The following is a 27292-nucleotide window of genomic DNA, read 5'->3' as shown; positions in this document are numbered from 1 at the left end:
ATTTGAAAAATTCACTGTCAGCATGGATAATATTTTTTCGTAGCATAGATAAAAAAATTAAATTGAGTTGGTTATGGTAAAGTCAATTGTTCTAATGTACCTCTTAGTGATTTCTCTTAGTGGTTGCATCTTTATTTAATTTTTAGTTGCTTTATTTTATTTTAACTTTTAATCTATGAACTGAAGATTGGCCAAATATTTCTTCTATGAACTTGTCATGAATTCATCCATTCCTTCCTGTAGATTGTTCTTACAACCAAAACAAAAGCATTTAATCTGTGTACGCTGTATAAGCCGCCTGCTGAGCTCATAATAACTACTTCAGTCTCCAGTGTGTCGCTGTTGAAAGGACATGATGCCAAAAGGAAGCAGTCAAGTGAGCGCCTGCCCTGCGTTTTCAGGAATCTGAGAATGTTTTCAAGCTACTTGTGATTTATAGCTCTCCGATTGGAGTTAGAAAAGATTACATTGAAAGAAGACTCTTCAGCGGCAACATAAAATATTAGCTCAAAGATTTTTTGGTCGCAAAAGCTCTGCACCAACCAACAACCAGTAAACAAAAATGGGGACAAGATTGAAAGCGACACAATATCAGCAAAAAGTGGGCAATTCGAAAGTCTAAAGCCAGGGAAATGAACTTCCAAGATTCATTCAGTGAAACATGCATGCAAGAAGTGTTTTTGAATGCATGGAATCATAAAAACACGCCACCTTTATGTAGACTAGAGAAAAAAGTCACAAAACCTGCAAGTTAGGATGATACTTTCTCTGTCTAAAAGCCCAACAAGTTGTCCCCTCTGACCTGGGATATGCTCCATAACGACTGGAACTTGATTCACACCATACCTATCCATGAGTATTAAGGCAGAAAGAAGGTTCATATTGGGAGTAGCTGTACATGGTACACAGCATGTTTCACCATCCGCAGAGCACATTTCGGATACTAGCAGCTTCTGCAAGAAGAGCACCACATTAATTAACATCTTATGCTTGACATGACGTGGTTGAAAAATAAGTCTAATCAGGTTATTTAGGAACTATAGCACAAAAGGACCAGAATTCTAAACTTGGACCTATCTGGTTCAGAGAATATATGAGTGCTGGTAGTCTCCAATCATAAAGTTGTACGGTGCCTTTGTCAATCAGGAAGTACCATTTCCCCATGAATGACAGAGTGATTCTCCCTCACTTTTTTTTCCCCCAACCTTATTGCTCGATTATATTTGGAATCTTCAAAGCAGCTATTTTGCTATATTTCACTTTTCTCCCCATTCTACATTCTACACTTGTAGGATTGAGGTTCTTAAGTGCTTTAGTTATTTCAACTCAAAGCAACTGAACTTGAAATTCCATTAAAATAATCAAAATAAGGGTATCACCATACCTTGGATCTACTTGTTTTTGCTTGTGCATATTTGCTGAATTCTTCAATGTCTCCAAGTGTCAGTAAACCAATTAAAATATTATCATTATCAACAATCATAGCACATGATTGCTTCTCCGCCAGCATGAGCGTCAATGCTTCAATAAGCAAAGTGGTCATTAGGACAGTCACATACCTTGTTCTCATGACTTCTGACACAAAAACTCTCCTCTTCAACTCCTCAACTTCAAGATTCCAATCATCTATGCAAAGAGAGCTTTCAACTTCACAAAGGTTAATTGCATAGGGTTCCTCTTCAGCAAGCAAATCACTAGATGATAACCCTCTTGTCCTACTGGTATATATCTCAAATTGTCGTTTTCTGTTAGTGTTTGCATGGACAGCTACTTTAGTCTCTTTGACATCTCTTCTCCTCATTTGTCCAGATGTAAACCATGAAGACAACCCAACAGCTCCAAGTAGGGGCAAAACTATCCGATAGTCCTGTGTCAACTCGAAAAGTAACAACACTGAAGTAAGAGGCACTTGGCACACTCCTGCTAGAGTAGCAGCCATTCCAACCTATAAATAAAAGCTCTCCATTAATCACCGATCATGATTCTGAGAATAAAATTACTGAAATGTTGATGAATGCATCAGGCCTTAAAACACTTATGGTGAGATAAAACATCTAGATTCAATAAAAATGTCAGAAAACAGTACCAGCCCATAAGCCTGTGGAGATGCAACTTCCAGAATGGAAAAATGAATTGTTGGATTGGATTGAGCAATTGCAAAATTAATGAATTTTCCATATGCCATTCCTGTTGCTGCACCAATGAAGAGGGATGGGGCATAGTAACCCCCAACTAGTCCTGAAGCCCGACACAAAGAGGTTGCAACTATCTTGGCTGCTACTAACTGAAGTAACATGTCAGCTGAGAGACCTTTTACAAACGGACGAGATTCTAATAAAATGTCAACATTCTCAAAACCCCAGTAAAGGATTTCCGGAAACATCAAGGCTATCAGACCAACAGCCAAGCCACCCATTACCGGAAACACAGCCTTTGGTATCCCATTGTCCTTTTGGAGATTGTCGACAATTGCCAACATATATGTTGTACATCTAGATAAGGTCAAAGAGATCAAGCCACATAGGACACCAAGCAACAGATACAGAGGGAGTTCTGAAAATGGAATAAGTACTTTTCAAATACAAGCTTGTATTGAACAATCAGTTCCACAAGTACTAAGCCTGTGTTAGAAAATATCATCCTGGCACTGTGACTTGACTAGTTTGGCTTCCAAAATTGATAAGATGGTAGTTTCCACATGCAATGCTATATAACGCTGCAACTAATTAATATCTCAACAAATGAAAGAGATGTTTTATGGAAGCAAATACTAAAACGATAGTTATAAAAAAAATTTGCAGTTGCAGTAGTCACAGCTACATCAAGCACAGATAATGACATCAACTAGTTATTCCAAAGATGTTACATTTTTGTTAACTTAGAAGGTACTTAATAAGAGAAGCTTTTGGTCGTGTGAAAAACGACAATGGATAATGGTTGCTTATAGTAACAAACTATTTTGTGAGTAGCCGGAAGGCTTAACTAAGCTCAATACTCACTGGATGAATAATGGAAGTACACATCTGGTGTGGAGTTATTCTCATTAATTGGACAGAATTAGGGACAATGTCCAATAATCCAAGTTCTACAGCACATAAACATAATTTATAGGGCATTTAGAAAAGAAGATAACTTACCACCAGGGGAGCGGAAATCATACTCCGGGACCTTAAAGGCTGGTTCAGAGCCGAGACCAACTTCTGACACAACAGAAGCTATGACAGCGCTAAGAATGACCATAGAAGTTGTATACGCTAAGGATGCGGACGAATCTGCTGCTGACGATGGCCATATGACTGATTCTACAGCAAAAAAGCAACCAGCAACAGCAGCGTTGAATCCTGCAAACAAAGAACGGAAATTATTTTAACTTGAGAAAATGAGCCTATTATTAAAGGACTAAGGAATTTTGAAGTGAACATATGCTTTGGGTTTCATCCACTTATCGTAAGTAGTGCCAGGGATCTTTTACTACAAGAACCTGAATTTTTGGAATGGAAAACAAATTTTCCTTGGCTGTTTGACTGGTGTGATACAGCCTTGATGTTTCTAGTAATTTTCTTAATGTTTGCCAATGCGCCATCAGAAGTAGAGATATGTGAACTTGGCTGAGATTTTGCTTGGAAATAGGAAGCTAACATGATAAAATTAAAGACTGAGGTGCTAAAAAAAAATATTGAGAAAATGAAAAAACGAGAGGTTGTTGGGGCCATGACTAACCAGAAGAGATTCCAGCGGCAGAACCCGCAGCCACAAGAGAGACTTTTCTTCTAGGGCGTCGATCAAAGAGATTCCCAACTCCCTTGGCTATGGATTTGCCAATCTCCACACTTGGACCTTCAGGGCCAAGGGAATTGCCAGTTCCAAGAGTAATACAAGCAGCCACTGCCTTCAGAAGAGGCTGGAATGCTATTTTCAAATAATCGTAGTAGATAGTAGGAAGACTGGTAGTAGAAGAAACGGTAATAACAGAGATATCATCTTTTGCTTGTGCTTGTGGATGAGGAGGAGGATAGCTTTTGTCTTGAACTTGTTGCACATCATCGTCATCGTCATCATCTAGACTCAAAGCATATCGAAGCTGATTTAAGATGCTAACAATAAAGCCACCACAAGCGGGGACTAAAACGACCCGAATCCAGATGGCTGGAATAGGCTTCTCCCTCAACCACGAGGCACCTCCATAGGGAATCTCATCCCAGAAGAAGTCACGTATTTCATGCACCCCCTTGTTGAATAGAACCACCCCTATGCCAGTGAGGAGACCCACCAAGCATGACGATATTATTACACCTGAGTTTCCCACCTCATGCCCATCTATGCCAATAATCATCGGCTGCTCCTTTCGATTCCTTTCATTTTCAGGCAGGGCACCAAGAGGCCTCAGCCTCAAAGATTTCGTACTATTAGAGAATGATAAGTATTTCTTCTGCTTCAGTTTGAAACAAGAAGGTTCTGATTTCTTGCATTGATATGAAGAAGGGATAACCCGGGATGATGAAGAACAACAATGCCATTGCAAGTGCTCCTGCCACAGCAATAACTGCAATTTACATTCCATTCTCGTTATCCGCTTTTCTGATCCAATTCCAAGCAGATACAATATGGGTGGGCTAGAAGCCACATCTTTTATTTTTATTTAATCTTTTAAGTAAATTATTAATTTGTCATAGTCTACTTCTAAACTTCAGTAATTCAAGGTCGAGAAAAAATAAATCTCATGTTGAAATAAATACAAACTGGGATTATTTGTGCAGGGATTTGTCCGTGGTATACCCAAAAATAGGGTATTTATCTAAAAACATCTTCATACTCAAAAATTCTTTGAATATGCCTTTTTTAATATGCAGTTACAAAATTACCCTAATGAAAAACCTAAATCAAACTACCACAACTAATCGTGTAACAAAATCCCTAATTTTTTCTCATGAGCAGCGTCTCCTTCAACCCGTTCTTCTGGATTTCTCCTCCTCCATTTTACAAATCCCTGTCATTTTACAACAATTCTTCTACACTCTCGCCGAAACGCAGCTTCTGTGCAAACCAGTAGCTGCAATTCCCCCACTCTCCTTCAGCGTCTCCTCCTCCATTTTACAAATCCCTGCCATTTTACAACAACTCTTCTACGCTCTCGCTGAAACGCGGCAAAACAAGTAAAACGATGCCGCTTCTCTGCAAACCAGTAGCTGCAATTCCCCCACTCTCCTTCAGCGTCTCCTCCTCCAAGTACTTTTAGAAAGTCAAATTTTTTATTTTAATGTAAAATGAAATTTGAAAGTTTCAAAGCTCAAGTTATTGATTTTCCTAGAAAAACCCATTTGCAGCTGGTATAGAAATGTGTACAAAGTCTTGTGCCAAAAGCTTAATGTCTCTAACTACTCAGTCCAATAGACAGTATAATCTAAAGATGTCGTGTTGTTGTATTGTTACACTAAGTTTGATTGCAATTAGAATCATAATTATCATAAATATTTTGTTGTTGCTGCGGCTGTTATTATTCAATTTGAGTTTATGAGATATAAATAAATGAGTTTAATTCTTTTTTAGCATATGTCTGATGTTATATTGAATTTAACTTAATGTTATTTTTTCTGTTGGTATTAGATGCTCATTACGAGATAAAGAAGTTGAGTGTAGAGAGAAAGCTACAGAAATAAGGGATTTAAAGGAGAAAGTAGTGAGAGTTAGTAGTTTGGCTAGACAACTTGAGTCACAGAAGGGTGAACTAATTCATCAGTGGAAGCTGCAGGTTAGTGCATTTGACAATTATGCCTTCATTCCATGTTTTGCTTTGAAAACAAATCTGGGTGGTGAATACCCATAAAAGTCACTTATATTGATTTGCAAGTAACATCTACACAAAGATGCCTATGCACGATGGACTGTCATGCTGAATTACATGAAGATCCAATTAATTTGTTTATATTTTTTTATTGATTTCATTTAATTAATTGTATTCTACTATGTGTAGTCTATGGTTGTGATTTGCAGCTCAATTTCCTTTTTTTAGTTGTTATTATAATCTAACCTCCAATGCAGTTGTGTAAAGAATATTTTTACCTGACTTTTACCCTGGACTCGTGTAAAGAATTCTCCAATGCAGTTGTGTAAAGCATTTATTTACCTAACTTTTACTCTGGGGTCGTGTAAAGAATTCTTTACTCGACAGCAATCATGTAAAGAATTCTCTACACGACTGTTGGGTGGAGAATACTTTACTCGACAGTAGTCGGGTATGAACACTTTACTCCACTATATTCGCATAATTAATTCTTTACTCGACTGTAGTTTGTAAAGAATTCTTCACTAGACACGTGTCGGGTATGAACACTTTATTTCCAATGTTACAAAGAATCTATGGTTTATATAGTAGACTATAGATCAATGCATGTTTTACTCGACTGTAGTCGTGCAACGAATGATTTACTCGACTGGTATGTCGTGTAATTTTTATGATTGGTTTAAAATATATTGTTATGCAACTTTTCAATCATTTTATATATTGATTGATAAATTTTTTTGTATTTATGCAGATGGAACCGAAGATCAAGGAATCTGAATACTTCAAAGCAAAGATTTCAAACCGATCATCACTATAGGCAGTGAAGGACATTAAAGATAAACTCTCTGAGGCGCAGAAAAATATTTTTAGGTGTTCTTGTTTCGGTCATTTTTTGGATGTGAAAGAGTTAAAGTATTCTGCTCAGTTACTCCACAGCATATTATTGAGAGAAGTGAAATTAGATGAAAATGCAATATGGTTTAGGATCGGACGAAAAAATATTCGATTTTCATTGGAGGAGTTTGCCTTGGTGACAGGCTTAGATTGCAGTCCATCGTATGAGCCCGATACTGAAAATAATGATGATGATTACACAATAATTGATGTGTTCCTAGATGGAAATTGTGCAATCACAACACAAGAACTTCGTACAAAGTTCTTGCAGGCTAAGTCAAATGATGACATGAAAATGGTCAAGCTGGCCATGTTGTAATTTGTTGAGTCCGTGTTACTTAGAAAGGAGAATAGAAATCATATAAATGAAACAAATGTACTCCTTGTGGACAATTTTATCGAGTTTAATGAATTTCCCTGGGGACGCATTTCTTTCAAGATGACCATTGATAGTTTGAGAAAAGGCGTTCCAGAGCGTGTGGCGAAGCCTAAGAAGAAGTCAACTGCAGATTCTAAATACAAGAGAGCAACGTATAGTGTGCATGGTTTCCCCCATGCTTTTATGGTAACAAAACTAAACTAATTTATTAATCGCTTATTGAGTATCATCTTTCTATTTAGAATTTACCAATTTTTTTTGCTGAAAATAAATTGTGTCATTGATTATACAGGTGTGGGCATATGAAGCTGTTTCCGTCATCGGTGATAAATGTGCAAAGCATTATGGTGATTTATTTCCAAGGATTTTGAGATGGAAATCAACAAAGCCTAAAGAGTTTGAAGATATTCAAATGAAGGTATTGAATAAAAAAGCCTCCAGGATGGTTTTCATACAAAAATTACATGCTACCGGAGATGTCGAGGCAAATAAGCATTACATGAGCTATTTTAGTGAAGATGAGTGGCTTCAAGAGATCGATGAAGAGAATGATAATGCTATTGAGTCAGATAGTCATCCAGAAGAAAATCCTTCACATGAAGATAATGAATCACATGATAGTGAGTTAAATAGTTTTGATGGTTTTCCTGATGATAGTGATTCAGATGGTGCACCCACCTCCAGTGGTCCAAGAACATTGCCTCCAGAACATTTAAATGAATAAGCATCAATACCAGCTGAGGTCACAAAAAAAAAGGTAAGTCATTGTTCTATTAAACTATGCTGTAAATTATGCTATAAATTGTTTACCTATTTATGCATATCTGTTATGAAGGGACTAAGTAACAAAATACTGCGATACTAACTTATTTATTATCCAATAAGTTCATTACTTAGTAAACAAAATACTAAGTTGCAGCCTATTTATGAGCGTCGACAGCTAATGCATGTTCACAGACAATGTTTCTCGGTACCTACAAACAACTAATGCATGTTCACAAGGTAGTTGATCGAGTTGAAATTCCCGACAACTGCATGTCTTGTCAAGAATGTTGACATGACCATTAAGGTCACCATCTTTAACAATAAACTCATACATATTTAGTGTCACCACTTTATATGTACGAGAATTCTCAGATTTTGTTAACAACTCCTTTTCAACCCATTTTGTAAGTCGTGTGTGACAATTAATTGCCTCTTCTCGCCTATCACAAAACCACTCCCGTAGCTTATCAATGATCGAATCCAATAACTTGTGAATGGGCAACTGTCGTGGGTTTTTAAGAACAGAATTCATGGATTCTGCTATGTTTGTTGTCATAATACTATAACGCAGCCCATCAAAATGAGAACGAGCTTACTTCTCATACCCTGCATCTTGAAGATATTTTACAACTCTTTCATCGACCTTTTGTATCTCATTCATAAAGTAATTAAAATGTTGTCGTCGATAAGCTTTTGCAGCTAGTTCAACAATTGCACCTACCTCGATTTCTTTAAACTTAGCTCGTAAGTTTTGCTTTAAATGGTGCGTACAAATACCATATACAACATTTGGGAATGCGATGTTAACATTTTTTTGGATACTTAGGTGCCTATTAGAAATGAAAACCAAATTAGGAACTTCACCTATTGCTACTTTTAACTTCATTAGAAACCATCCCCATGATGCATCATTCTCACTGTCACCAACACCAAATGCAACAGGATAAAGTTGATTGTTACCATCAAGTGCTGTCGCAATGAACAAAGTTCCTTTAAATTTTCCCTTTAAGAATGTGCCATCAATTGCAATGACTGGCCTTATTGATGAAATAAATCCATGTATACAACCCCCAATTGCCATAAAAAAATATTTAAAGTTATTTTCTTTGTCAACTTCAAGAAACGTGCAGGTGCCCGAATTTTTCTTCTTTAACATTTCCATGTATAAAAAGAGTAACTTTAATGAATCCTCAGGCGTGCCTCTAACTTTCTCCATTGCATATTCTCTTGCAATGACTTATTTCATACCCAAACTGTTTCTGAAAATCTTCTCTAATATCACCAGGCCTATATGAGGATGAAGCATCATCAAACTTATGACAAATCTTATGTCCAATAAGTTTAAATGAAGCATGACGATGATCTCTCTTACGGACATCAAGTGCACAACTATGGACACTATAGTACTTTGTGATTTTAAACATATTCAAACTTCCAAACTTCATAGCACGAAGTCGCCACTTACAAGTATCGTCAATACACTTAACAACAAGAATATTCTTCCCTGACTTGAAGGTTTTAAACTCAAAATTTTTCCTTAGAGCTTCCATAAAAAGCACTTTTGCAACTCTTCTTTCGAACTAAACAACCTTTTTCCCATTAACCAATCACTATCACCAACAACTTCCATAGATGGCAAGTTAATAGTATTAGAATGCAAGTTATCAGTGTCGAATGAACTACTGCATGCAAACAAATTAACTCTAGGCATATATCTATTATTGGAATGTGCTACATTCCCCAGTGTTGGATCACTAACTGTTATCCCATCAACATCATCATGAACAATAACATTCACATTTTCCTCATTTGACATTCTTCTATCATTGGGTTGTGTTTCAGGAACAAATTCGAATATTGACTGATCTTCAGCAACAAAATTGTTTGGGCTTAAACCTTCACCTTCGACATATGGCTCAACAGGTTCTTTTGGACAGCTATCTGGCCCGAAAGTAGGGTCCACATGAGTAATAGGGGTCACCAAAATCTGTTTTCTTTGGTACGTAATGCAAAGAGGAATCTTCAACTCAGCTCCACTAATTGTTTCCTCTAGAAAATAATCTACATCATCATCACTCATAATTGGGATGGGCGGCATTGGATAGAATGTTTTGAGGTTGAACTTCATTTCAATGTCAAATTCATAAATATGAATACAAATAACTCGAGATACCTTTTCTATCAATTTGTGCATACGTTGTAGAACGGGGCACCATGATCCCTCTTGCCTCCGTACCATTAAATCTATAATTGTCGTTTTGCTCAATCCATTCACCACAAAACATAATAGGCACACGTACTGAAGTCATTTCCTGTAATAATACAACAGTTGATTATATAACAAATACAAAAATAAAATTAAACAAGATTTATAATGAAGTGTGGATCTGTTTGCCTATTTACACGACAATAGTGGTGTAACTTGCTAAAATACACAACTATAGTTCTGTAAACAGTCAGATGATATATTTAATAAAATATAACTGTAATCTTTGTACTAACAGAATGCTAGGTGTCATAACAACTACTATATTTTTCAAACTTGCACGATTGTTGTCGTGTAAATTCATACATACATGACAGAAGTCGTGTAAGTTGCAAAAATACATGACTCAGTAAATAATCAGAGGACATATTTCTTCTTAAAAAAATGTTGGGATCTCATAACAATTGAAACATTTTACATATATATACAATTATAGTATGTAAGTTTATACGTACACGCTAGTAGTCGTGTAACTTATTAACACACACGACTATAGTCTAGTAATAGTAAAATGATATATATAGTGAAAAATATATATTTTTTGAACCAATAGAATGATAAAGTGTCATAATAATTGAAATTTTTTGCACATTTTCACGACTACAGTCGTGTAAATACATACATACACGACTGCTGTCATGTATATCGGGTGTAGAAAAAAAATTTGACAACAACTTCAGGTTTTAACAAATGTAGTTATAAAATCCATCAAATAACAGTCATATGATGCAAATGTAATGAAAATATGAGTTGTTTTAGTGTTTATCACAAAACAAACAAAACCCTAAAAATAATATAATGTCAACAAATTGAATAGATAGCCCAAAATAAAAATAAAAAATTTCAAATACCTTATTCATGGGATGAATAATACACCCAGCTGCAAACAAAAATCTCAATGCATTATCTGTTTGTGAGTGATTTTGAGTGTGGTGTGAGTTTTTGTTGTGTGGAGTTAAAAAAAGTGAGAAGTAAAGAGTGTTGTGAGTTGTGTGTGTTTTATATTTTTCTTTAAGGATATTTTAGACAATGTACCACATAAAAATGCATATTTTGATAATTTTCAAGCATGTGGTATATTTAACTAAATACCCTACTTTTAAGGCATATTTAATTAAAAACCCCTTAATTGTGCAGGGATTTGTTCGTGGTATACCCCAAAAATAGGGTATTATAATTTATTTTGTTTTTTGGGTTAACTCAATTTATTCTTTCATGTTTATTTTTTATTCAACCTTAGCTTTAACTAAATAAGAATTAGTTTGGTAGTATTATAATTTTTTAAATAATTATTTTAAATATATCGTAAAAATAATTATTTGTTAAGGGAACAATTAAACGTCTATTAAAATTTATTTTTAAAAATATTTTGAATTTTAAAAATAATCATATATATTTAATAAATTGTACTGTTAAATATAAATAATTGAATTGAACATAATATTAAATAAAATTTATTTATTCATGCATATAAAATACTTTTAATCTTTATACTAATTTTGAAGGTATGAATTTAAGTAACCATGAAAGCAACGAATTTTTTTTGTGTAACGTTACAAATTTTTACCCCAATTGAGGAAAAAAAAAAGTAATAGATGTCCAAATTCAAATGCAACAAAAGCAACGTTGTAGAATTTATGAAGCAAAAAAATCCGTGGCCAAAGAGTGAACGCGAGTTTTTAAATTCCAACAAAATGATGTAGATATAACACGCACTGTGAGATAGAGAAGAAAACAAAGAAATAGTCAGTTTTCAGATTTTAAAATTTTAATAATTATTATATTTTAAAGATGGGTGTAGAAAGTAGCTCCATAGGTTTCGAATCAAACAGTTCTTATAACAGTAACGCATTCCAAGTCAGTAATTCCATTGTAAGATTACTTACACAATATGAAGAGAAAATACTGTACATAAAATTTTGATTGTTAAACGAAGAGATCAGCGGGGCCTAACTATTACAAAATTGGATACAGAAGTGAATCCTCTCCGTTCAGTCCTAAAATGGTATTTTGGAGTAGCATCCCTCATCCTATCAGCTTTCTTAGCCTTTTCTCAGCAAGATTAGCAGCCTTATTCTGGGGCTCAAGAACCATTGCATGTTTGAAATCTGCGTATACAAAGAGTACAAATTTTGGAAAATTTTCCAAAATTATGATTAGATAAAGAAAAAATGCTTGAAGAGTCTGCTTTCATGGGCAATACTTTCTTCACTGAATATTTTGTTCTTAAAAGTAATGATACTACCATAAACTCATAAAAATTATTTTGTACAAATTGATTTGATATAATATATAAGATAGTAGAAATAAAACGTGAAATACCACATATAAATCCAATAGGTTATATCTTTAAAGAATTTAGTCAAGAAAGTAATAACTTCAGACAACAGAAGACTTGTATAGGAAGTTTTCTGCAGTAGTATTATGGTTTCAACAATACTTACAATGTGCACCAAAAATTATAATATGCTCTTTTGGGTAGTTAATTCCCAAAAAATATAGTAATTAATATCTAACAATAATACTGAGAAATCATTTCAAAGTAACTATACTGTGAAGTAAACTTGAAAAATATGTTCTGCAGATAAAGGCCCAAGCGACAGATCATAGGAAAAACGTAGATTATTCAATCAAGAGAAAAAGACTAGTGTATTTAAGCCAGAAACTAAAACAGTTGAATTGGAATAAATTAATCTTGAACTCGTAAACTAAAACATATAGATTTATAACAATTCTTCATAATTCATCCAAATACAAACTGCGTAATTTTCAAAAGAAAAAATGACTACAAAAGCTATTTAAGAGAAGTAAATAGGACCTTAAAAATTACTTAAATTTCTTTGGCCTTCAATCCAAGAATCAGAGTTATCACTTCCTCAGTCATGAAATCTTTGCACAGGTTTTATAATTGTGAAACAGAAATTTCTTACCTTGAAGAGCCTCGTTATAATAGAGAAGAGCCTCTCTAGCTGTTCCCCGTCTCAAATAAGCTTTCACATTCTGCATGGAGATTGCACAATTTAGTTGCTCCTAGTCATGAGTACTCATTTCAGTGCATATACATACATATTTCAGAATCTCGTGTAAGATATAACAATATTGTTCAGTAATACTGTTCGGCGCAACCTTGAGTCAATATCAGCAAATGCAGCTTTGTATCCAAAAGCTCTAGATAATAGAAAAAAATAATTAAACTAAACGTACACCAAAATAATATTGTTTTTGTCTTTGATTTATAAAAAAAAGATGAACTTGATAAAGGGTACAAAACAAGCAACATCCGGATAGGCTCAAGCACTGAAATACCACCAGTTAAATTGAACATAAATCAGCATTAAATACAACATTTCCAGTGAAACATAACCACATAATGCCAACAAGAACTAAAACAACATTTGGTAGCAAAATTAACATCAAAGACGAGACAAAGCTGTATTAATCCATTCTCAGTAATGATACCATCACTTATGCCCAACAAACATTTTGGTCTAAGAGTGCTGCGATGGACAAACAAACAAACACAGTCCTTAAACAAGATAGAGATAAGCCCTGCTATTCCGGACCAGAAAAAGGTCTTCGAGAGAGTTCTAAATTGCATCAGTAGAATGCCCACAAAACAATTTCCCATAGGGCAGACTGGAGGAAGAATTATGATGTTCATCTCTTTTGAAGGTTCAAACTCCTCTCTCTAATAATCTAGCATGTTTGTGGATTGGGTACATAGAAAGAGGGAAGGGGCGCTAACAAGTACTAAAAAATGACTTCCCAACCACAATGATATTGAACTTCTTAATCCAAATAGTAATAGAAAAAGCCAAGCTACCTAATCTAAGTCTGTTGCTAAAGTTCTCAAACAAGAGTCCCATTCTCCTTATTTTGCATGCAAATCTTGTTACAAGTAGTTACGGGTAGTCCACTTGCCTGCTGTGTTTTCTTGATTGAGTTCACAAATGCCTGCCTTATCTATTGTTGCTTGTGCCTGTGTATTTTGTAATGTTTTACTTGTACGATCCTTAATGTGTTTTGCCAATGCAAAAGAAATTTGAATTTTGGAGTAACGTGGGCTCCTTTTTGTACTAAAAGGGGATTGAGCCATGGGCATGTGGATGGCTAAGAAACCCACTTCCTGTTTAGTAGAAAGGTTTTTACTTCATTGTCAAAGAGTGGATCTGTTTTCAATGATAGACAAATCCTTTCCTCTCAAAATGACAGTAAGATGTACGATAAGTTGGATATACTTTCATGGTACATTTACCAACTTGGAATTAGTACAAGCTAGAATTGGAATGAAGAATAAAAATAAGAATAAATTGTTTACTTGAGCTGCGGAAATCAAAATCGGAATCAATAATATTCCAATTGATAGGTTTACTTGGTCATGTAATTGCAATGGATTATTACAATTTGCCCCTAGTTAAAATTATGTTTTTTTCACTAACAAAATTAAAAAAAAAAAATTTCAAAGGAAATATATTTGTGCATATTATAATCTTAAGCATAATACTATGAATTTTTTAGTAAACTAGTTGTTATTGTTATCATTATAAAAACTATTACTATTATTATTATGATGACTGTAACGCAACAAATTTCCATAATATTAAATTATGGAAATTGGGCTTTCATTGAAAATTATGGGTGGCCTATAACCCTTATTAAGAAAGGGATATTAATTTATAAATAGAGTTTATTTATGAGATAGTTTTGGAAAATAGTTATTTTTCCTAATTAAATAGGGTTTCTTAAGACTCCCTATAAATTCATACTATTTTCCTTCCATAACCCTCAGTCCACGACATTTATTCTTCTTCTCTGTTGCTCTTTACGCTTCTACCCAAATCTTAGGATTCAAACCTTTGTTTAGGAGAGAATCAAAGCGACAGGTAAGTTATTCTCCCTATTCTCAACAAATTTCTAACCACTCTATCTAGGGTTTATATTGGCACGATTCTAAATGGTTATAGATCATAATGCATGATTTAGAATGTATTTAAACTTTGTTTAGAATTTTAATTTATTATGAGTTTAGTCAATCAATCCTTGACGTATTAAGCACACAGGATAATTCTGGACAGCATGAGTATCTCGAATTTAAACCTATATTTTCTGAACGATATTTCTTATGAAATTTATATTTCAAGATACTAGACATGTAGGGCTTCTTGAGTAAATTTTATTTCATTAAATTCGACTTCGTTTTCAATTTTATATGTATTTTCGAAATGGAAACCACTGCACTGGAAAACTGCGATTCCACCATTGCGATCGGATTCACAAGATTATTTGTACCACCAAATGAACTTGGAAAATTCTGAAAGTTTATATGTAGGTTAATATATGTGTCTAGGATTCTCATTTTTAATTTCATAATTTTCTGATTAGTATTTTATTTTATAAAAACCACAGAACCCGTTCTGTTTGGTTTCGGTTATGTGAAAACATGTTGAGAAATAAATAGTTTTGAAAATGTTTTTGATATCGGATCCTCTTGCAAAGTTTACAGGGGGTACTCATGGATGTCCAGAATAGTTCCATAGAACATTATGTCATTATGAGTTCTAGATTAAGAGTCAAAATTCTGAGAATCAGACCTGTACAGGTATGAATTAGAAAATCAGATTCTTAGAATAAGTTATTAATTGTCATATCTTGTACTTTTTTAAGACGTTGGAGGTGATTGAGGCTCTTAGAGGCTTAGAGGGGTGTTAATTCAAATTCTTTAGTCGAGGTAAGTAATTTCATTCCTAATGTACTTGATATATATATGATTATTTTGATATTATTATAAGTACAACTGTTTTTATATTACTTAAAGGATTAATTGATTTTGATAACAAAATTAGTTTTATGTAAATGTTTTCAAACCTAAATTCTTTTTAACAAAGTATTTTATAAATGTTTTTTAATATGTAAATTATTTTATGACATTACAACCTTTTATGATTTTATCTTTAAAATATTATGCAAGCCTAAATTATTGATATAGACTTTTATGAATCTGATACGGATGTTTTGTACCCATGTTTGATTTCAATTATTGATGATTGTATGAGATTCCTAATGTTTTGACTCACTGTCCATAGTTATTTTAATTCTGATTCTGATCGTAATATACGATATATCTGTCTGGACCAGTACTGGGTTTCTGTTCTGAGTGTGCACACGATATTCTGATTCTGTTTCTGGCCGGGTCACCGGGACTATAGGTGACACTATGTGATATGAGCTAACCTTTTGTTTTCTGTATACGTATTATATGATTTGCTTCGTAAGTAAATATGCTTTTGGATATTCTGAATTATTAATAATTTATGTTATATTATCGTGATATATCGTTTTATGAAATTTATGGATTATGATATATGTTTTAAACAAAAGAAGGCTTGCAATATTTTTTAGAATCGATAAGTCTAGTGTGTTAGGAATGATTTTACTTACTGAGTTGACGACTCACCCCTCGTCATTATTTTTTGCAAATTAAGTTTCTTTTGAGAGGTGCGCTTAGCTTTGGAGTTAGTAATTTTTTGTTTCCGTTTGCCATTTGAATAAGAAAAGGAATAGACTCATGTTTCTATTCAGTTTATTTCCGTTATGAACTTGTAATTTAGAGTTTGAGACTTTTGTATTGTTATATTTTGAGAGAGATTATTTAGTGTTAGACGTTGGAATTTGTGGATTTGTTTGAATAAGAATTTGAGGTATTTCAATTTGGAATTTATGAGTAAGGATTACGATTTGTAAGTAACCTCATTCTTCACGTGCTCCGCACGTGTTAGTTTTGGGGTGTTACAATGACAATAATAATGATATTAATTTTAAAATAGTAATAATTATTATTACTATTCTTATCACAATTATTATGATTTCTAATACTATAATTTTTAATAATAATAATAATATTGTATTAATATAACAATAGTAATAACAATAAATATAATTATAATGATTATCATTATTACTATTTTTTATTTTGTAAAAGGGGCAAAATCATAATTTCAAAAATTATACTAGAGCAAAAGTCAATCCAAGGAATGGGAATTCCATGCTCACCCTTGTGGAAATGAGATTTCTATTCCCCATCACTAAGAATAGTTATAAACTAGAATGTGGGCCTACTTCAAGCATGGTACAACTCAAGGTAAGAATTAAACTACCAAATCATCGTATTTTAAGAAGGAAGATCTGACATTGAGACGTGTAGCAGCATGTCAACAAATAACATGAAGCTCTCATGTCCAAAGGGATCTATTCTCATGCAGTCAAGGCTTTATTATTCTTGAGAGTTTTTTTTTTTGGGTGCATTTGAAAGATTGCATTACGTTGTATTGCATTGCATTAAAACCCCATTCTTATGCTAACCCATGATTGGCTGCGATTTATTGTAGCATTGCAACTACATTAAAAAAGTGGCTAATACAATAAAACGTATATTAAATAAACCCAAAAGTAGAGTTTAAGGCTATATTGCATTAAAACACTGTTCATATTATAAATATAATCATTTAATTGTTATTCTTTAATAAATTAGATTAAATTTAAACTTATTGAATATAATTTTTATTTATATTTAATTTAAATTAAATTAAAATGATATAAGATGGTAATAAACTAAATATTTAATAAATAAATGATAATACATTATTTCACTTTCATTACATAAAATCTTTTTAATTATTTTAATATAAATACATAAAAAGTATTTTAATTTTATTTAATCATTGAGTATTTATTAAAATACTCAATTTTAAAGTAATTTAAATTAAACGATTATATTCGACATTAATAAATAAAATAAATTTATAATTTAATATTATATTATATTATCTAATTATATAGTATTATAATTTTTTGCATTATAATATCAAATTATATTTTTATAATATGATCACATTATATTATAATAACTAATATATAGAAATAAATTAAAATATAATATAATATTATTAATAATAGAACATAATATTGTAATTTTTCTCATTTAATAAGAGTCTATTAGTAAATCATTTTTATATTATAAAAATAATATATAAAAATAATTATTTAATACTCATTTTGAAAAATTAATAATAAAACCCTAAGATACTAAATAAATTTAATTGATATTAATTTAATTTTAACATTAATATAAAATACTAATATTTATATTATAAAGTCCATGCTATACCAAACAAAGGATTGCATTACAACTTAATATAGTGCACCCAAATGCAATACACAATAATTCAGTACAGCTAATACAGTATAGTGCAATATAGTGTGCCAAATGCACCATAGTGTATTGAAGGAATTAAGAAAACAGCTAATACTTTGTAGTATAATATAGTGTGTCAAACACACCATAGTGTAAAGAAACTCTGCCTAGAAATTTCACTCTTCAAAGCCCTATGCCAAAAAGCGACAAATTCAAGATACGAGCATCGTGAGGCAATTTCAATCAGGTCTAAAAGATCCTCTCAATTTTATTGGTTCTTAAATGCAATCTATCCCTCTCCCAATCTGATGTTTGGATCATTTCTTATTTTTATATATTCATCATCTTTTTCTTGGCTTTTATTTTTTATTTTTACTTTTTTGAAAAGAAACTCAAAAATGTATTAGTGGCGAAGATTTAAAACAGTGAGTAGACAAGCTGTCCACTAAGAAAACAACAAATTAAGACCATTTGTGCGATACATAAGTATGCCCAATCACCCCTATGCCAGACTAGAATCATTGTGTTTTTCTCTGTAACTCTATTTCCAAACTGTCATCTTGAAGTTGAAATGCAGGTTAGCACACAGCTTTTAGTCTTGAAATGTGAGTTAGCACACAGCTCCTCATTCTCTTAGTGTAAAAACCGTATAACAGAATCACATAGACACACAACTTAATCAATAGAAGATTAAACGATGCATAAAAGATAAATCAACATTGAGCAATCAACATAACCAACACGAGCTCTTACCTTCTTATCAAGTGAAATTGTCTTACTGCAGTCTTCTTCAGCTTGTTGGAAGCTGCATTAATTGAAAACAAATTGGTACAGCAAGCCTCAGTTCAAAGGCAATCTGATACATTTATTGAACTAATTGCAAATGAATCTAAAGATCATCATACCATCCTAATTCTAAGTAAGCTGCTGCCCGGTTCGAATAATAAGTTGCACTTGTTCCATTCAATTTAATAGCTTCACTGTAATAATTCACAGCCTTATTCCATTGCTTTCCTTTAAATGCAGCATTTCCCTGCAATAAAGTTATCCACAATTAATGGAACACAAGAAAACACAAGCACTATTTTTTTCGATGAACCCTTTCTGAGGTGAAATAAGTAACCAAGAGAATCACAAAGAATTGATTCCTCAAATAATAATTTTCAAAAGAAGTTTCATAAATAACTGATTTTAGCCCACATGTAAAACCGAAGAAGACAGATAATCATTCATGCAGCTCGTGTTTCGAGCACATAATCAATGATTCGGTAGAAGCTTTTATTTACCCCTGCTGAAAACAATGTAAAAGAAATCACTTGACACTAGTAATAACTAAGAAGAAAATCCCTTTTAAAGAAATCAACTCTATGTTCAGCAACAAGCAAGCTTAACTATGGCAACAGTAACTTCTGTTCGACCTCCACATTTCTCAAATAAATTGAAAATCGGGCGGGGGGGGAAGAGAAAAACTTGAATCAATTAAGCTTACAAAATACACATTCAGCTATACTTTTCTGGCACCAAATGTAGTTGAGATATCATGCTAAAATTAGAAGAGTGACAGAGTGAGTGGCAGAAATAGTCAATCATTTGAAATATAACAATTTTAATTTATTTCAACCAGCCAAGCAAAATTGTCCCATTTTTTTTTTTTAACACACTATGAAGCAGGATACAGTTATTAAAATATCTACATTGTGGTTGAGCTCACTAAACAGTAAGTATTTCTATAACAAGCAAGCTTATGCATAAAAAAGGAATGGTAATATAGCAAAAAAATTGCAAGACTGCCTACGACTAATAGCAAGACAGAATATACTCCAGAATATTGTCATAATAACGAAGAATCCACCTTCTCTTTCAAAAGTTCAGAAGCATCAATGCTACCATTTGTATCCGGCAGTGGCACTAAATTAGAAGCGATGTTCACTTGTTCTTGGAGGGAATCATACAGATCTAAGACTGTATCAAGAAGAAATTTATCGCCACCATGGTACGTGATAAATGAAATAGAAATGGGATGCTCATTGTACTTTCCTATTGGAATGGCAACCTGGCAATAAATTGTCAAAGTATATTGAAATTCCAGAATAAAAATTAAGACAATGATAATGAAAAGAAAAACATACAAATGAAAGCTGCAGTGCTGTGAGGATGAGTTACCTGACAGCAACCAGACATGCTTCCGATGCTTGATAGCACAAGTGTTCTATCATGAAATTCAGCAGAATAAGTTTTCTTTGTATTAAGCTTTAATGGAGGATCTGAAACTGTGGGAATGACCAGTATTTTATCATCCTGGAAAAATAAACAAGACAATGAGATGATGGAAAATTAAAATGGATGAACAGTCTTCTGTGATGCTGAGATCACTGCTGCTTACAATGATTAGGTAAAGAAATCCATTTCTAGGTATAACAAATCAATAAATTGTGACTATCTTCAATTCAAACAAGCAAGCAGCATCTGAGCTATCCAGAAAAATGAGAATAGGGATCTTCCAGGATGGTTGAAAAAATAAGGAACATGAAAGTAACTCTACACCAAGACTCTCTTCCTCCATAGGTAAGCTTAGGAGAGAAAGATCCCTTATTACAGCAAGTTCAAAACAAACCACCATCATAAAGCTGATCAGGTGATGTGCCAAAAGCACCACAGCTAAAGGGAATTTTTCAAGAAATCTGTTTACAGGCAGCGAATAGAAGACCTCCAAACTCCAAAGTCAAAAGAGTGATACAATGCAAAAACATGTCTCTCTATAATTCATTCAGAAACTTATACCTTCCCGCAAATTGGAAACTAAAAGATGCCTGGAACAGGACAACAGATCTTAAGATATTAAGACCCTATTTGGTATTGAGGTTGTGCACTAAAGTAATTAGTAAACACTAGCTGTTGTGGCTTAGAAATTAAGTTGATTTGATCCACTACTTGCATGATGAAAAACATATAATATTTTTACTATTTTTGTCAAAATTTTTATTTAAAATTCATATTTACTGCCTGCTATTACCATTTATTTCATACTTACAGCTTTTATTCCACAAAAGCTGTAACTTCCCCTATACAAACAGGGCCTAAGATCTTCTATAATAATAAGCTTCTTCTAAGAAACCATATTTGTTACACTAGGGGGCAATCCAGACACTAATTGCAGAAAGGAAACCAGACATTTTGGTCAGAGACTGTAACCCAAATGACAATATATATATATCTACATGGCTTAATAAAAATCTTATAAATCTCTCACATATTATCAATTGTTTTTTTTTTTAGGAAACAGAGAAACTTCTCTATAACAATAGGAGAAAAAGGAATAAAAATCATCCCAGAGGTCCACAAACTAAAATCTCCTCCACAGTATAGAACTCCAAAAAACTGTAGAAAACTCTGCAAAATGAAAATCTTGAAACTAAGACACAGAAAGGAAAAATCCAAATTAACAAAATTAGCCCAAGACTGCATCCCAACGAAGCTGAATAAAAAAGTATGAGGAATATTCAAATTCCTTGGAAATTGAAGCCCAAATAGAAGAAAAGAAACAAATCCTCTCATAACCCATTAATATCATCCTCTTTTTCTCCTACAAAAATGAGGCAATTTCTTTCTTGCCAAGTCACCCACAACAGAGATACCTCTACACTTTCATAATGTTTTGGCTTCCTTTTCTAGTGCCTTACAAGAGACTGGGGGTGCCCAAAGATATTAGCTGCACCACATAACTGGGCCCATAAAGAGGAGGTGACATCACAACGAAGAAAAAGATAGTTACTGGTTCCCTCATTCATTCTACACATAACACAATAAATCTTCTCTCTATGATTAATTATTCCAAGAGCTACCGTCCAAGCAACTTTTGCATAAACTATTATGTGTTGAGATGAAAAAAAAAATTACACTAAAAACATATGAACGTAGCAGTTGGTTATCAACATGAAATAATAAAATCTGACTGGTTGAAATGTTGTCCAGTATTCTCCACTTAGCAAGTTGGCTAAGTTGGTGAAATGCTTCCACACATATTCTTGTTTTTTTTTTTGAATATCCTAGTTGTGTGACACGTGTTTTATATAACACTTGACAAAATGCCTGCATGTGATGATATAATTTAAATGAAGAAGGCACGGTGCCTCTGAGTTTGGACTGTTTATCTTATGTTTTTCTTTTGCCATCTGCTCTAGTGCACCTATTCCCTTCAACAAGTAATGGACCAAGGCAATTGCTTAGTCAATGACATTGCTTCAACAACGAACTTTGAGTCCCCTATCTGTTTTTACCCCTTTTTTATTATCACAGATTTCTATAGGATTCATCTTTTTCACTCCCTGTCAATAGGGGAGGACATAATGGCATACTATAATAAATGATGCATATGCATCTAGTAGAGCAGTCACATGTGCACTTTCTAACTTGTTCTGGCTAATTCGTTTACTACTGGTTGACACTAGCCTGCCTACTGTCAGGCTCCTAGACAAGGCCCATCTACATCTAACAAATAAGACTCAAATCAAATGATAATTTGTGCACATCTTCTGATCTTTGACAAAAAGATAAAGAAATAAGAAATAAAGGAAATAAAATGTAAGAATTTTCTCCTACTTTGTGAAACAAGGAGAAATGGCAGAAGAATTAAGAAATGAGATGATTGCACTTATAAAAGAAGTTATACCTCCTGTCCGTATTTTGAGAATTCTGGTACAAGATACTAAAATCATTTTTATTGTCAAAATAGTAAATAATGCTATATTAAAAATTATACTTCAAATATTTAAACTAGAAAGGAACTTATTCTTCTTTAGAAAGGAACATATTCCTTCTTTTTGGAAAAGTACTAAATAGCAATTTTCCCTTTCTGTTCCAATCAAATTCGAAAATCATATACAAGCATTCCACCAATTGTTATATCAATAACTTCCCAATTGAAAAACTTAAAACAGAAGAAACATGGGAGAATAATGCCCGACTTAGCCAATCTGCAAATTGGATGAATACCAACCAACAAATGCAAAGTGCGATGTAACCAACATGTGCAAATAGACTAGAATTAATTGTTTGTAATTGTCAAATTCGTGATTACACTGACGTAACACATAGAATGAACTATAATAAGAAATATGTCTAATGCCATGGTGAAAAGTAATATTAAAGCTCAAAATTATTTCCACGAAAGGCAGACAACTCTTACCAAATTGAAAGGCAATATCAACAAATTCTAAGAGAAACATTCAAACTTAAGGATACCTTTAATAACCTTTGAAGGGCTGCCCGCATCTCATTTCGGACTTTGTATAAGATTTTGATGTTGTCTTGTGTTGTATTAATTGCTTCAAGAACACGTTCAAAGACATTATATCCTAACCTTGGTTTGGCTGATTTAACCCATTCTTCATAAATTGTTTTAAACTCGTATCTGAAAAGCAGTAATAGGTGTCATATTATTGTTTGTATTGAACGAAGGCCGGAATAAACGATCGAGAATAAACTTGAGGAAAAAAAATGGAAGAAGAAAAAGAGCACAGAGATATGAGAAGCAATGGTCAATGGCGAAAAGGATCAAGGAAACATAAATAAATCATTTCAAAATGGTGAAGCTTCCATTCAGCTTAAAGCTAGGAAGTTACAAATTTAGTTATGCAGATGCCGTAAATCAAGTTAACCCCACTCTAATCCAAAGCATAACATTCAGATGCTTTATCTTCTAAGTTGAAAACTTTATCATGATAATATATCCAGATTCCAGATACCTGTACAACAAGCTTTCAAAGGAATTTCAAAAGCCAGATATTCTAAAACACCTACCGGCACAAGCAATAAACTCCATACCCCCTAGCATGCCCTGTTGGTTGTATTTCTCGTGTTGTATACTCTAAACTAACTGAACAAATGTGGAACTTAGAAGACGTGAAACTAGACTGGCAACAAGATCTGGAGAGAAAATAAATGTTTTGGGGTCTTATTAAATTCAAAACATTTTACAGATGGCTTCTATGATCTACAGCAGAAATAATCAGCAATTTGAAAGCAAAGTCTCCAGCAAAAACAACATTAGCTCTGGAAATTTTAGAATGCATTTGGAGTTATTTTCAAATCCTATTTTCTATTTTCCGAATTCAAGAAACACCAAATACGTGTTCAGTCAGCCATTTCTCAAAATATTTTTAAAAATGCAAAATTCATTCTATACTTTAACAAAGGAAATAGGAAAACCAGTTTTTCTTGTTTTCCTTATTTCTATATATAGTATTAAGTTCCAAAAAGAACTAATTTCTTCCACCATCTCTCAAAATAATTATAAGAACATCATCATCATATTACTATTATTTCTTGTTTTCAAAATTATTTTTGAAAATGATACCAAATGCAATTTTAAATTTTGAAAATAGTATTTTCATTCTCATTTTTGTTTCATGAAACCAGCAATTGGAAACAATACCAAATGAGCCCTTTGAATCCAATCTTTCCTGCAATAACATGAAATTTAGTTATTTCTGAATAGCAACAGTTATCCAAGCAATTTTTCCTTTGTTATTAAAAAGTTAAAAGGTGGCACACCATCCGCACATTCAGTAGTAATAGATATTGTAGCTTTTCATGATTAAGCAACCATAGTATTTCTGAATAGGAATTGACTAATCATAACAATTTATCATACTAGTACCATATTACATATTATAAAACTATATGAACTTGTATTCTAACAGAAAGTGGAACTCCTTTAAATCTAGTAAAGATGATTAAAAACAAAATAATTTGATAAGGAAAACCTTGCCAAACTCCTGGACACTCTCATTCCACAACTAACAACCATCCTCATCCCTTCTAGTCATAGCTTCATCTACTCTGTTTTCACTCGCATACCAGCTACATTTAGTTCTAACTAAATATCCGATTGCAACAAACAAAATTACAAAAATGGAAACACTTTTACTACTGTGTGGCATGATTCTATAATTTAACCTAAACATCGTAAGATCTCTTTACCAAAAAAGGGGAAAAAGTTAAAAGATTTCCAAATTCACTTGATCATTAGTAAATAGATATTATAAAAATAAAGGAACTACATTATTCAGCTACCTTTGTAATGAAAGCATAACAGAAGAAAGCGCTTTAAGAGTAGCTGTTCCATTTTCCGGGCTTGTAGATTGAGCACGCAATCCTTTTAGACTGGGCACATTTGAAGCAATATACTGACCAACATTCATATGCTCTGGATTCTGGTCTGCACAATCAAAACAAACAGAAAACTTCTTTTAATTGATCCATTTAATATAATAAAGGCAGCTAAATACAGAAAGAATATCAGATACAATAACCCTACAACTTACACCCAGATAGACTTTCAATTGCTTTGCTAATAACATGTATTGTCTTCAGCTTGGGAACCTTTGAAAGCTGGAAGATATCATCAGCAAAAATAAGGCGTCTGGCCCTCCTAGGTTCCACTGCGTTTAGTTGAAGTAAAACATGCCCAACACGATGTAAAATAGATGCATTACGAGCAAGCAAACCTGAAAGTTCAAGAAATAATTACATTAGAGAATATATATATATATATATATAAAAAAAGAGAGCTACAAATTTGGTCCTCCAAAACCCAAGAGAAGGTAAGAAAGTTGGATTTCTTATGATCCCAACTATCCAAAAGCTGTTTAACATGCACATATTTCCAACAGAATCAAAAGAAATTGCACAAACCAAGGAAAGTCTAGCTAAGGACATCAAATACTTTTAGTACATATATAGAGAAAACCTATCTACAAGTTAACAATCAGTTTTCTATTTTCATCACATATAAAATTTGAAATTAGGCAAAATTCTAAGAAAATTAGGGAAGCAGGCTGACTTTTTTTTTTTCCTCGGGACGGGGGTATAACTCCTAGAAATTGAGGATAAAGGACAATTATGTACAACATTTTCAAAGAGTCATCAACAGCTATCATACCAACAGTGTCTAGAGATTGTGAATTTGGCAGCACGCCAATCATGGAAACAGTGCCATGAGACGGTCGGTAACCAAGGATCCCACAAAATGATGCTGGAACTCTCACACAGCCAATTGTATCAGTACCTACAATTATAAAAGATGGATCAGTAAGAAATTAGTATCCACAAAAAGTGTCAATGTATGTCAAAACACAAACAACTGAAGTTACCAAGAGCAAAGTCAACAAGCTGAGCTGCAACAGCCACAGCTGAACCACTAGAAGAACCTCCAGGAATATGAGAGGGCATTTGGGGATTAACAGGGGTTCCATAATGCTTGTTCTCCCCAGTAATCCTAAATCCAAGATTCCACAAAAGAAAAAAAAAATTCAAAACTAGACATATCATTAACTAGATTCAATTAACTTTGACAGGAATTAAGGAATTACCCAAATGCAAATTCATCTAAAACAGTCTTGCCAATACAAGTAGCTCCATTCTTCAACAAAAGAGTAACGACCACGGCCGTCCTATCGGCTTCATGGTGATCTCTCTTCCAGTCTGGACTCCCAAACCCCGTTACATACCCCTTCACATCAAAAACGTCCTTGATGGCGAATTTGAGGCCGGCGAGAGGCTGCCGAGCAGCAGGAGGCGGCGGCTGAGGGAACGGAATGAGTTCAAATCTTTCCAAAAAAGCACCAAAATCGACTCTCCCATTCAATTTGGGATTCCTTCTACGGCGCAGAGTCTCCGCAAGAACCACGAAACCCACCACGCTCACCCCGATCACTACCCAAACTTTGGGGTTCGATGTATTGGTTTTAATTATATTAAATGATTTTGACATGGTTCGATTTGAAAAAATAATAATAATAACACACAAACGGTATGTGAAAAGGTGAAGGGTTTAAGGGAGGTTTTCGTTTATAGTTTTGGTGTCGATCGACTGCCTGGGGTTTTGGCCTTTCTGGGGGTTTTGGTGAGTGCTATCGTGCGCCAGACATTTCCTCAGTGAATTTGTATTTCGCTTTATTTGACTATTCTACGCCGTTCTCCACTCGCCCCTTCCTTTCATTTTTACGCAAATAC

The 27292-nt window shown here is 33.4% G+C and overlaps 2 protein-coding genes across 6 annotated transcripts; both read right to left on the bottom strand.

Moving 5' to 3' along the window:
* Nucleotides 1-198: 198 nt before the first annotated feature.
* Nucleotides 199-4699, bottom strand: LOC102620991 (chloride channel protein CLC-e). 5 transcript variants are annotated; one of them, XM_015525846.3, is made up of 7 exons: nt 3721-4696; nt 3138-3341; nt 2087-2553; nt 1385-1945; nt 745-953; nt 468-533; nt 199-384 (listed from the first exon to the last, which is right to left on the bottom strand). In XM_015525846.3, the coding sequence occupies exons 1-6, from the start codon at nt 4559-4561 to the stop codon at nt 503-505; spliced, it is 2313 nt and encodes a 770-aa protein (XP_015381332.2). In that variant the 5' UTR covers nt 4562-4696; the 3' UTR covers nt 199-384; nt 468-502. The 5 variants fall into 5 exon arrangements, 4 of the variants coding, with proteins under 4 accessions (XP_015381332.2, XP_006493889.2, XP_006493888.2 ...); XM_006493826.4 differs by having other exon boundaries at nt 199-389; nt 3721-4695; XM_006493825.4 differs by having other exon boundaries at nt 199-533; nt 3721-4695.
* Nucleotides 4700-11901: 7202 nt separating this feature from the next.
* Nucleotides 11902-27292, bottom strand: LOC102620703 (outer envelope protein 64, mitochondrial). The gene is made up of 12 exons (XM_006493824.4): nt 26650-27292; nt 26431-26555; nt 26220-26345; nt 25603-25785; nt 25352-25496; nt 23519-23687; nt 20441-20575; nt 20130-20330; nt 19183-19310; nt 19031-19082; nt 13017-13086; nt 11902-12194 (listed from the first exon to the last, which is right to left on the bottom strand). The coding sequence occupies exons 1-12, from the start codon at nt 27048-27050 to the stop codon at nt 12112-12114; spliced, it is 1818 nt and encodes a 605-aa protein (XP_006493887.2). The 5' UTR covers nt 27051-27292; the 3' UTR covers nt 11902-12111.

This window comes from Citrus sinensis, chromosome 8, assembly GCF_022201045.2.
Source record: "Citrus sinensis cultivar Valencia sweet orange chromosome 8, DVS_A1.0, whole genome shotgun sequence".
NCBI lineage: Eukaryota > Viridiplantae > Streptophyta > Magnoliopsida > Sapindales > Rutaceae > Citrus > Citrus sinensis.
The sequence above is the reverse complement of the archived record's forward strand: the minus strand, read 5'-3'. Positions and strand labels throughout refer to the sequence as shown.

Bases quoted from the DNA above. Each gene is read 5' to 3' on its own strand.
- LOC102620703 (XM_006493824.4), bottom strand. From the start codon at position 27,050: ATGTCAAAATCATTTAATATAATTAAAACCAATACATCGAACCCCAAA. The intron at 20,331-20,440 runs GTAACTCATCCT...ATTTATTGCCAG, and splicing joins GCATGTCTGGTTGCTGTCAG to GTTGCCATTCCAATAGGAAA. The intron at 13,087-19,030 runs GTAAGAGCTCGT...ATCTCCATGCAG, and splicing joins CAATTTCACTTGATAAGAAG to AATGTGAAAGCTTATTTGAG.
- LOC102620991 (XM_015525846.3), bottom strand. From the start codon at position 4,561: ATGGAATGTAAATTGCAGTTATTGCTGTGGCAGGAGCACTTGCAATGG. The intron at 3,342-3,720 runs GTTAGTCATGGC...CTTTGTTTGCAG, and splicing joins TGCCGCTGGAATCTCTTCTG to GATTCAACGCTGCTGTTGCT. The intron at 534-744 runs GTTTTGTGACTT...TGGTTGGTGCAG, and splicing joins AGTATCATCCTAACTTGCAG to AGCTTTTGCGACCAAAAAAT.